The following is a 12815-nucleotide window of genomic DNA, read 5'->3' as shown; positions in this document are numbered from 1 at the left end:
AAACTTTTTGGAAAAAAAGGACATAAATTATTGGTTATTCAAACATGAAGCCATTTTGTTTGGTTGGCTTTGTTCTCAAAATACTTTGCAATCTCAAACCTTCACAGGAATTAACATCTAATAAGTGGAGGGAATTAGTTTTTAAAAGAAATCCAGCAATTTATACTCTGCCATTTTATGCAACATCAAAATTTTTTGTGATATTTTCTGCTAGATCTCTTGGGCTTCATCAAAGTCCAGCTCTCAAGTCAGTTACCTATGGATCAAAAAGTAGTATTTAAAAAGATGATTTGGTATGATTTAGAAATTAAGCATTTCTAAATCCAAATCAGAAAGAAAATATATGTGCAATTATTTTGCAAGATACACAATGTTTACATGAGTAAGTGGACAATGTATAAAATATCTATATGTTTGAAAATTTTGCAATGGGATATCACCTCAATTAAAAAAATTAAAGTGTGTTGATATGCATGCCTTTTCTCTCTTTATACTTCAAGAAATTATCTTAACCACTCACAGTGAAATCATAAAACGCTATATTTTGAAAATAACATTCTCTTTGCTTTTTCGGCTCTAAAGGAATTTGGCGATATATATACTGAAATGAAAGGACCAGGTTGGCAACTTTCACTGGACTGATGTATGAAGCTTATTATGTACTTTCTTCCCCATACTTACTTTTCAAGATCTCTGCATTATAATGTGCTGCAGCGAATTTTATAGTGTCTTCTGTTCTCGTATTGACGTTGGGCTGTTCTTTATTTTGTTGCCAGCCTCCTCTCCTTAACTGACACTTGTACATTTTCCAATATTCTGGGTAGAGTACAGTCATGAGTTCATCTACACTGGACACCGACCGCAACTGCTCTTCCAGGTCTGTGCCTGCATAAGCCTGTCAAAGAAAACGCAATGTCAAGTGTGTATCAGATAGAAGGACGTGAAAACAGACACACTGAAAAACCTTTATGTTTAATGTTACATATGCTGGATCCCTATTAAAAATGTCATTAATTATTCCTGAATTATTTAACTTTTCATGATAAAATTTTCATATTTTAATTTGAATAAACACCACAACCAAAATGAAATTAAATCCCACCACTAAAATTTAAAATATACACTTGGTTTTTAAGACAAACATTTTGTGAGCTACAATTTTAAAAATAAAGTTTGAAGTAGCTAGTTTTATTTAGTTACTTTACATAGTTGGACACATTTATAAGTTTAAAAATATATTCAAGCTTGTTTTACCATCCAATATAAATAAAATTAAACAGAAATCCACTCTCATCCTTTGCTTCATTTTTAGTTATCAGCATCAATAAAATATAATTAAGCAGGATGCTTGAAATTAGGAATCTTACGGAAACTATTTTAGAATCTATGATCACATAAAGAATGGGATTTCAACAACAGCGTCACAGTAAGGTTTATATACATTGGCAGAACCTCCAGTGTTTCCAAAAAATGTAATCATTAAGGTTTGTTCTCATATGAAAAAGCCATGAAATATATCATAGGGCATTAATTCTGCTTACAAATAGTTAACTGTCTATATTAGTGAATCCAATTTGAGTGGAACATTCCAAATTATATCCAAGTAGTTACCACACCTAAGAAAAATACATTTTTCTTTGAAATTATGGAAAAATTGTACAGTGTTTAACTTTACCTACAAAGTGAAATACAACATCAAATGTTTATTTTGTATTTTCATGATTATCCCAGCATTAAAGTCTAAATATAAAAGTAAATACTTTGGACACTGGACACTAGAGCGCTGTTAACAATGCATGTAACTGTCTCCCACACCACCCCACTCCCCGGCAGGTGACGTGGATGGAGATCAAGAAAGTACATTCTAACCAGTTATAGTTTTCCCTTTCCAACTTTTGAAGTACAAAATTAATATATTTGCTTTACAAATTGAAATACTATTTAATTGAAAGTCTTTTCGATACTACTTTTAATAATTTAAGATGTTCTGTGGTAGGTGAGTTTTGTACTACATTTTGAGAAACATAATCTAATGGCTTGTAGGAAGTAGATGATGAAATGTGTTCCTTCCTACTAAATAATACAATTGGCTATAAATTTTAGGGTTTCCCCTTTCTTCATTTATTGTGTGAATTGAGCATATCGCCTATTCTCTTTAGGCCTATGTTATGAAAATATAGACATTAATCCATTGCCTTCTGGAATATATAGGATGATTCTTGCTATGCCATACCACTACACAAAATTGAATTCCGTTGAATAGATGGGGAGTGGGGATGAAGAGGAGATCTTAGCTAAAATGAAAGCGACAAAATATCCTCATGCAGTTTCCCAATTAAATGTTTATGAAATGTTTGTCTCAGGAAAATGTCACAGATGACATAAAATTCAAGAGTCAAAAATGTTTCAGACTCTAAAAGGACTACTACTAGAGAAAAGATTATAAACGTGCACAGGTATATATGTGGCCACCGCTAACTGAAGGGCTATGGTCATAAATGGCTGTTGTTTGCCTGTTTGCTTGACTCGCCCTACATAGGTCTGCTGCATGGTGGGTCCCTGTGGTTCTTTCCCCCACAACTCAGCCAGAATTAAAGTCAGGTTGAGACCTAAGCTGATCACGAGATTCTCACATGAAACAGGCATGTGTGTACCAAGAGGAGCTGCAATACAACACACCAGCGTGATACAACACAACCAAAGACATACACCAAATTGCTAAGAAAAAGGATTGTGGTGAAGGGGGTCTTTCAGTTAAGTATTACTTGAAGTTTTAAGGCAAATCACTTTTGTACTTTAACATTTAGAAACAGAAAATAACTATGACAATAATTACTATAGAAGAGCAAACATTAAGTTACCCAGTAGATCTATAGGAGAAAAATGTAAGCATGTATTCACAATAAAGAAAATGCAATATAAAAATGAACAAAACATGCTAGTAGAAAATAAAAGTTATGTTTATACATTTAAGCTGATAAAAAGCCTTTCTAAAGGTGAATATAAAAATAAAATGTGAACTATGTGTTAGAAAACACTATAAGCAAAATAAAAGACAAACAATAAAGTTGGAAAACTATTTGCAATATACATGACAGATGGAAAAGGACTAATATTCTTAAAATATTGCATGAACACATTAATGAGAAAAAATAAACAGGTAGTTAAATTTTAAAAAATGGGCAAAGAATTTGAAGTAAATATTCACAAAGAATAAATATAATTAATAATATTTGGTAATGGCAAAAGTGAAGAAACTATAACTCCTTTTAAATATGGGGGACTATAAATTTGTACAGCTATTCAAGGAAAATGCACTATTTCATGTTGAATGGCTTAAAAACAAGCTCCATTTTAGACAGCAAATGTATTTTGAAATTAAATTTCCTATCCAACAGAAGTGATCATATAATTATAGCAGATACCATTATACATTGGTTTGCGAGCATAATTCATTCCAGAAACAAGCTACTTGTATTGCAAGACATCGCTCGTTTATCACATTAAAATGTATTAGAAATGTTTGCTCATCTTGCGAAACACTCGCAAACCACATTACTCGCAATCCAAGCTTTTACTGTATATGTACAAATTCATCACAAGGCTGTTCATAATAGTGAATATAAAAAACAATTTATACAGATAATGATAAAGAATTAATTAATTAATATATAGTACAAACAGAAATTAGCACAAAAAGTAATGACACTATAAAATGATACAGATGTATAATTTAGACATGAAAAGAGGTTCATAATATATTCTATGAAAAAGTAGAGTACACAATTTATACACAGCACACACTTACACACAATGTTCATATATATGTAGTACAATCTTTTCGCAGAACAACATTAATATCTGAATAGATTGCATGCATCTCTATGCAGTCTTAAGAGTAAAAGATAGACAGCAAAAATAACAGTTACCTTCTTCAAAGTGCAGGATTAAGGTAATTAATTATTATGTTCTTCTATATACATTTCTGTATTTTAAATTTTAAATAATGACCACATATAACTTTTTATTATCAGAATAAAAATTTTAAAGTAATAATTTGTAAGTATACTGGCAGGCCAAACATAGTATTCACTTTCATTTCAGCTTTTGATTTACTTTACTGTTCTTATTTCTGCATAACACATGCCTTTGATATATTATTTAACTTATAACAATCTTTAGCAAAAGCTATCACAGACAAATGGTATAAAATAGCTTGATACTGAGCAATTACTTTACCTATTCCTACTAGAGTTTAATTATTATATTTGTGTGGAAGAAAAACAAGCTTTAGTATCAAAAGATCCAGATTTCCATCTTGACTACAGACCTATTTAATTAAGCACCATTAGATTTCCTTTCTTTGAATGTCATTTTACTCTGTATAATACAGTTGACCCTTAACATGGAGGCGGGGTTAGGAGCATAGACTCCCGTGTAGTTGAAAATCCACATATCACTTTTGACTCCCCTGAACTTAGTTTTCCCTCAGTATCCATGAGGCATTGGTTCCAGGACTCCTGCAAATACCAAAGTCTGTATATGCAGTTTCCTATAAAATGGCATAGAACAATGCATACCGTCGACTGAAAACAGAACTGGCATTTACTGAAAAAAATCTGCGTATATGGGGACTTGCTCTGTTCAAATCCACATAGTTCAAGGGTCAACTGTAATATTTTCCTCAGAGTTTTTGTGATGATTTGAATAGACATTTGATATAGAAGCATGTCACTTTTGTAGTCATGCGTGGGGTTACATGTCTTCATAACATCTTTCTGGAGCAAAAGCATAACAGAGATTGCTTTTTAAATGGATTGAATTTTTTACAGTTTTGAACTGCAACTCTGAGTGCTATACCAGTTTTTAAGCAGCTCTTTCGATCTGTCTTCTGCATTTTTGTTCTAAATAAGCAGCAACCTAGGAATTGAGCATTAGCATTAGTAATAGGGCTGTTCTGTGAATCCAGAGAAGACAGAAATCTTGGAGACAGATACTACGGGCTAATCATGGCATATTCACATTCAAATTCTACTTTTGAAGAATTTTAAAAAGACCCAGTCATCTAGAATGAGTTATAAACCAGGAACACACCAAAATCTTTCAAGTGGAAGTGCCATCCATATGAAAGTCACATTCTTTCTCAATACTTTTAAGTCTCTATGTTCAGCCATGTTTTGGGGAATGTTGAGGTCATTTGCTTGAATGTTGATATATTCCTTTTATTTTCCAAAGGGATTTGGTATGTATCAAGATAAAAAGTGTCTTATATATGGATATTCAACTGTAATAAAAAGCCTCACGTAATCTAAAAATGAATCTAACTTTGCATTCTACCTTAAAGGGATCAATTAGGAGGTTCCAGCAATTACTCTGATGTCACTTCCAGCATGTATGTATTTGCAAACAGCAATCTAGGTGACATTCAGTGCAGGATTTTGAGACGCTATGGAGGTCAAAGCCGAGTGTGCAATGTTGAAAACGGGGAGCTACAATCAGGAATAAACCCTTTCCTTGATAATTCATAAACCTAAAATGCATTCCCTTCTTCCTCCAACAGGAGAAGGATGAAACAAGAACTCTGACTCTAGAAGTTACATGATGAGAAAAAGCTTTGGGGTTTTATCCGTGCTCCATAATTCTCCTTAGTTATGAAGAATAATAACATGAAGTGAGCACTGGAGGTGGCATCGGCAGTGGCCCCTAATCGACTTTACATGTTACCCACACAGCTAGCAAAATCTAGTTTTCCTCTAGTTGCTCTGTGTTGACTAGGGTTTTGTTCAGATGCCAGTTAGGGAGAAAGCACAAGAGCAGCATGGAGGTTGGCCTCCTCCCAAGAACTGTGATGACCCAGGGAGTCAAGGATAAGTGGGAAGGTCCAGCAGTCATCGAGGATTAATGCTACGCATGGTCCTGGATTGCGAATGCATGGAAACGAGCTTCTAAAAAAACGTAAAAGTCCAATGTCAAAGTCTCTTCAAACAACAATCTTAACTGCTATGCTGTCTATAAATCAGACACTCATTTATGAAGTTGAAAATTCATGGGGAAATGCATATGGTTGAATTACGGAAAATTTCTTTCACCTAAAATCATACAGTCTTATCACCGTAGCCAGAGCTGAAAGAATAAACACACGTCCCTCAAAGAAAGGTTTGATAACACAACAGTATTTTCATGAAGCGGCCAAAAAAGGGCCACAGGCGAATCTGGCTAGTTGTCCAATATGACTATATTTGGAGGGACAGAGAGAAAATAAGGATGTTTGAAAGGAAAATAAGGGATGTTTATATTTTTCTTAAATGTCCATATACTATCTTTAAAAGTCTGGCTCAAGTAGTATTTTATATTTGAAAAAGAGGTACACTGTCATGGATGATTTCATAAAATGAAGCAGAGAGATTACTTGGTCAAATGATCACTTTAAAAAGATAAGAAATTTACTAAAAGTTTTAAAAGGAAATATTTTTCATATTACACATCGCATACATCATCTTTTTGTCCGAAAAAAATCATCAGTAGGAATCAATCTATCATGAGGAAGTTGTCAAGGTCAATATCTATACCACCATTAGGAAGTCTTAAACAATAGGGTCACATCCAAGCATTATAATAAGTGGCTGCTGAGGTTACTCTACCCCTAAAATAACAAAGGAACTTATTTGTTTGTTTTTTTTAAAGACTTTATTGGGGAATTGGGGAAGGGGAACAGACAAGTTGCTGTCCTTTTGTTCTTCAGTCTAGTTGTGGAGGACGTCGCTTCACTGGCCCATGTTGGTATTGTGATCATTGCGCTCCTCCCAACTGAGGCAGTTGGTCGCCGGCCATTGGATGGCTGCTCACGGCAGCTCATGGCAGCTCACGGCAGCCTGCTGCAGCCTATGCCATCCCTGATGACTCACGGCAGCCCAGCTCCAGGTCGAGCTGTTGTTCACCATCTTAGCTGTGGAGGGTGCAGCATCACTGGCCCATGTGGGATCTGAACCAGCCCTGCTGCTCAGAGCTCACGCTACCAAGTCAACTCTTAACCAACTGAGCCACTTGGCTGGGCCCCCACAAAGGAACTTGTTCATTCATCCCTTCTTTCCTAACAACAGGAGTTGTATGACAGATGAACTTGTGGGTCCTTCTTTTCCCTTCAGCTATCCATGTTAGGCGAATTTGTAAAATTTAGAAGTATATTCTAATTATTTAAAAACTCCCCTTTTAAAGCAAAATTTGGGGTAGGTGGCAGAATGGAGAGGGTTTGGGATTTGAGAAATCATCTAATACATAGTTATAAAATTTAGTTTTAAAATTATCCTTTGATAGAGAGTCCTAAAAAATACGGAAAAATCAAATGCTATCCTCCTAAGGAATAGATATTTGTAAATGTTTTTACGTAACCTTAGCAAATCATTTTACCTAATGTTTCAGTGAAGGTGTCAAATCAGGATTCTTTCACCCACAGGTCACCCATCATCCATGTCTACACCAACCCGATGTGCCACAGATAGATAACCCTGGAAGCAGACATTTAAATTTTAGTTTATTACTGGAAGTTTTTAACTGGAAGTTTTAATTTAATTTTGCCTAATCCTATGAAATGTTTTATTGTCCATAATGAAGAATGGACTCTTTTTATATCTATTTTTGATAGCAAAAGAAATTATTTCAAAAGAGAAGTCTTTTTTTAGTTTATCACATATATGAACTAAATTTTAAAAATCAAATATTTATTTAATCAAAATCTAACTTAAGTAGGCTCTCAGAAAATATTTTAAATATTCATTTTCAATTATCTTATTGTTGAGGTAACTTTCTAACAATGCCAAAATAGGTCATCGGTCATATCTGCATGATAAACACAATGGACAAAGAGATTCTCTACACGTTGATTTCTTGCACTGAATACTGAAAACCAGCTGCTTGCCTCTTATTCTTGAATTGACTTCCATTACTTGCAGAATGGCAAAATGATGTCAGAAATATTAATTCCAACTTTTTTCCAGATATGATTGCAAAAACAGCACCAGGTAGGTGAAGCCAAAAGTAATGACTACATTTACCGACTACCAAGGAAATGCCAAGGAACTAAAATTTATTACTCAAATATTCCAATATACATATCATAGAGCAGTAGCTCTCAACCAGGATGACTCCCACCTCCCCCCCCCCACCCCGAGGGTCATTTGGCAATGTCTGCAGACATTTTCAATTTCAGAACTGTGGGGATGATGCTACTGGCACTAGTAAGTATAGGTCAAGAATGTCACTGAACATTCTCAAATGCACAAGACAGCCCCTGCAAAAAAAGAATTATCCAGGCCAATGTGTCAATAGTGATGTTGGGAAACACTACAGCTGAGTAAGAGTGGGCTCTGTCACTTATTAATCTCCAGAAAGTTGAAAATTTGCATGAATTTCACACCTAGTAAACTCCCTACAGACATCAGAGTGAGTGAATGAATGGGTTGAAAATACCACCAGCAGCTAGATTTAGTAATGGCAACATTCTTAGGGAGATTTATTTACTGGCCGGGGTAACTTAGCATTTTTCTTCTTTTTACACAGGCATTTCTCAATAGCATTCCTTTGTTTTCATAACAAGAAGAGAATGTAGTAGCAGTTTAGACACAGCCTTCCTAGGTGAGTAAACTAAAAATGTTTTATAACTATTTCCCTTTGATTGATTTTTTACAAACTGAATAAAGCTTTGTAATTATACCCAGGTCAAGATCTGGGGCACTGACCACATTCCAGAACGCTTCTTTCCTCTCCTTTTTAGTTATAACTCTCCACCAAATGGTACCACTTGTTACATTTCTATTTTCTATTAACATAATTAGTTTTTTACTATTTTTCAAATTTTACATAAATGGTATCCTACAGCATATGCTGTGTTGGGTCCTTTTTCTCAACCTAATCTTTGTGACATTCATCTTTGTTGTGAGAAGCATCTGGTTTCACTGCTGTCTTGTTCTCCAGTATATGAACTACTGCAATTTATTTACCTAGTGTATCCTCTATGTCCTTTGAAGGACATAGTATAAGTTTGGGGGGGGTATATAAGTAGAAACAGTGTTGATGGTTCATGAAATATGCATATACTTAGCTGTACAGATATGGCCAAACCATTTTCTGAAGTAATTTTACCAGATTACACTCCTTAGGGTTGTACGAGTATATAAGAATCCCTTGGCTCCATATCTTTGCCAACAACTAGTAGTGTCCATTTTTTTAATTTTAGCTATTCTGATGGGTATGTGATAATAATATCTCATTGTGGTTTTAATGTGTGGTCCCTGGATGACTGACGATATTGAGTACTTTCGTGTTATTTGGACACTTTTAAGAAGTGCCAATTAAAAGCTTGTTATTTGTTTCTGTTGGCTGTCTTATTATTGATTTGTCAGAGTTCTTAATGTATTCTGGATATAAGTTCTTTGATGAATGTATATTGTAATCATCTTCTACTATGAAACTTGTATTTTCACTCTCTCAATGGTGTTTTTTTGATGAATTAAAGTTCTTAATGTTAACAATGTCTGAATTTTTCTTTATGGTTAGTGCTATTGGTGTATTTTTTTAAAAAAATCTTTACCAACCACAAATTCATGAAAATATTTTTTTATTATTTTCTAGAATCTTTATTATTTTACTTCTCACATATGGACTTACAATTAACTTAGAAATGATTTTTGAGTATAGTGTGAAGTAGAGGTAAAGGTTCTATTTGTTCTCATATCTAATTGGTTGAGTACTATTTAGTGAAAAGCTCATGTTTTCTCCATAGCACTGCATTCACCCCTTTGCTATGAATCACATGACTATATATGTTTGGTCTGCTTCTGGACTTTTGGCCTTGTTCCATTGGTCTTTTTTCTACCCTTATGCCAGTACCACACTACAATAGCTTTATGATTAATATTGATAGTAAGTATATTATTTGGCTTACACCTGTGATGTCCTAAATTTTAGTATCATTGATGTACAAATATTATTTGCAATTTCCTTTCCATCCTGTTCTATGACAAATTTCAATTATAGCTTTTGCAATTAACTTGAGGTACTTGTCATTAAATAATATAAGTCAAACACATTGTCAAATGTCTCACATATATTAGGCACTCAAGGATAACTATAGTTAGTAATAGCAGCAGTGTGGTAATAGCAATAAATATGTGGGCTATCATTATGTTAAGGGATATGCATTAAACTATTTAAAAGGTTCAATTCTCAAAGCATACTTTAATATTGCCTCTTACTTAAATCTATGTTCCTTGTGAAATCTCACTTTGCCCAATCATATATATATATATATACATGTTACTTAGAATCACATAATGCATAGTCAGAGATATGCTTCAATAAAATATCTAATGGAATTCTGAGTTTCTAGGAGAGATCATATTTTGGAGAGCCATACATATATGGTACAACATAATACTAAGAGTATGAGTTTGGGGCACAGAGAAACGTGTGTTTAAATCTCAGTTTCTCTGCTTACTATACGATCTTTGAGGCCCATGTCCCCATATGAAATATGAATATTGCTGTAACGATTAAATGAGGCTACTTTGAAATAAGGTATGCAAATAACCCAGTGCTTATTTATAGTCAAGTTTTAATGTGTAGAGAATGGTGATATTAATAAAACCCCAAAACTATGGTTCTCCATTTATAAAATACAGATAATAAAATGTACCTTACAAAGCTGCTGTGTGTACAAATAACATTTGTAGAACATGTAAGAATGAGGCTGGTACACTGGGCAGTCACCTGTCTCTAATACAATATATACAATACATAGCAAAGGAGGGAAAATTTTATAATTTTATAACTTGTACTGAATGGCTACTATGTGCCAAAGACCATTCTAGGCATGCTATTTGTAAACAAGGTCTCTCTTTTCACTGAGTTCACATGCTGGAAATTATTGGGTCGTTGGGAAAGTCATGATGCATTTTTGTATTGAAAAACATAGAAAAATACGTCATGACTTTCCCGACGATCCAATATATTATATATATATATTTTTTGAGAATTGAGAATATTAGTTGTAAGATTCAAATTTGTTCTTTCCATGGAATTTGCTAATTTTAAGGTATACTTGTTTTGTATGTTGAAATTAATTCCAGGTGAGCTTCTTATTGCTTGTGTGTTTCTGTGTCTAAAGGATTCCAGATTATTTACTAAAGTGACAGGGAGTGGAATTTGTTGCTATGAAACAATGTTGAGTAAAACAAAGTTGAATTATTTAACCAGAAGTTCTGTGGATGAAAACACAAAAATTCCATTCTGCATTTTTACTGACCCATGAGCTGCTGAATTTTTCTTTATAATTAAAACCTATTGAAGAATTTATTTCAAAAATAGCAAAAGCATAAATTCTATGTATGCATTTATTTATAAATTTGTTTACCTGTCTACTTATTTTCTACGGTACTGATACTGGACTACAATGACACCCTAGTTCTGGAAGGGGTGTGTGTGTGTGTGTGTGTGTGTGTGTGTGTGTGTGTGTGTGTGTGTGTGTTGAGTGGCTGAAGCATCCTGAGGATATACACTCAGTTAATAGGCAACCTAGAAACAGGATGAAAGACTATCGCCACACTTAATTCACCATTAGGGATCTGGAAAGGTTTTCTGAGGGCAGTGCCACTTACTCAACTCTGGGAAAGCACAAACATTCCCTTATAAAGCCAGGTGCTCCTACACCCCTAACTGCTTACTTTAGGAACAACTTCGCTCAACCTGGTAAAGTCCTGAAGAACAGTCTTCCTAAACATTGTATCAAGTATCAGAATGATTTCTTGTCTCTAATAAGGCTTGCTGCCAGTCCATTTATTCTATGCCAATTCATTTCCATGATCATTTCAAACCATCTCCATAATTCCATCCCTCTCTTCTGCATTTAGTGGACAAACTGGCTTCATACTTCATAAAGAAAATAGATGTTAAATAGCAACTCACTTATATACACACAATCTCCAAATCTTTCTTCTTCCTTTAGGAAAATAAAATGCTTCTCTTCATCCTCTCCAAAGCTGGTACTCCACAGGTGTATGGTTCCTGTTTGTTCTTGTGGTAGCAATGCTTTGCTCCTTTTATCAACCTCAGTCTCTCTCTCTCTCTCTCTCTCTCTCTCTCTCTCTCTCTCTCTCTCTCTCCCTTTCAGCACACAAATCTGTTGCTCACCCAAATTTAAAAAATAAACACAAAAATACAATCAGAAAAACATCAACAAACAGAAGAGAACATTCTCTAAGTCCACATCACTATTCAACTACTGCCATTTTCTGCTGCCCTTCATAGCTTTGACTTTTGAAAGCTCTGTCTATATCTGCACTATTCCTCACTTCCCAGTCACCTGTCCACACTCCAACTTGGTTTCTGTCTCATTACTCAGCTGGAATCTGGCCCCCACATCTTCCAAGCTTTTTCTTTAAGTATAAATCCTTAGAAAAAATCTGTTTCCATTGCTAGGATTATATTGTCTTGGCAGATACATTGCTGGTGCTTTCTCTTCAGTAAGGTTTCAACTGAAATGCCACAGAACCACTGCAACTTTCTACCCACTGTAACTAAATAACCTGAGTCACATAATCTATTTTAGCACCTTAGTTGCTTTTTTCACATCATTCAGACTTTGTAAATACTAGTTTATTTCCTCTTTATCTTATTAACTCCCTTACATGCCTGTTCCACTGCCTACTGTATACTCTCTTTGCAGCATATCTGGCATATGGTATTGAGTGAAAGAATAAATGAAAGAGCAGGATAGGTATAAGCAGTTTCCTGTCATTTTTTGTGTCATGGAATAATTCCAT

The 12815-nt window shown here is 34.4% G+C and overlaps 1 protein-coding gene across 2 annotated transcripts in view; it reads right to left on the bottom strand.

Annotated features, from left to right (window-relative positions):
- The window catches only part of VEGFC (vascular endothelial growth factor C), a 108689-nt gene that overhangs the window by 39304 nt on the left and 56570 nt on the right, over positions 1–12815 (bottom strand). The window contains exons 1-2 of one of the 2 annotated variants that reach the window (XM_019651753.1): positions 7408–7494; positions 682–895 (exon numbers count right to left, since the gene is read on the bottom strand). In XM_019651753.1, the coding sequence (XP_019507298.1) occupies positions 682–835 (154 nt within the window). In that variant the 5' untranslated portion in view covers positions 836–895; positions 7408–7494. Of the gene's footprint in view, positions 1–681; positions 896–7407; positions 7495–12815 lie in introns of those variants that run through there. The other variant, XM_019651752.1, reaches the window with a different exon arrangement.

Source organism: Hipposideros armiger, unplaced genomic scaffold (genome assembly GCF_001890085.2).
Source record: "Hipposideros armiger isolate ML-2016 unplaced genomic scaffold, ASM189008v1 scaffold_165, whole genome shotgun sequence".
Taxonomy (NCBI): domain Eukaryota; kingdom Metazoa; phylum Chordata; class Mammalia; order Chiroptera; family Hipposideridae; genus Hipposideros; species Hipposideros armiger.
Note: the sequence above shows the minus strand (reverse complement) of the source record. Positions and strands in the feature narration are given on the sequence as shown.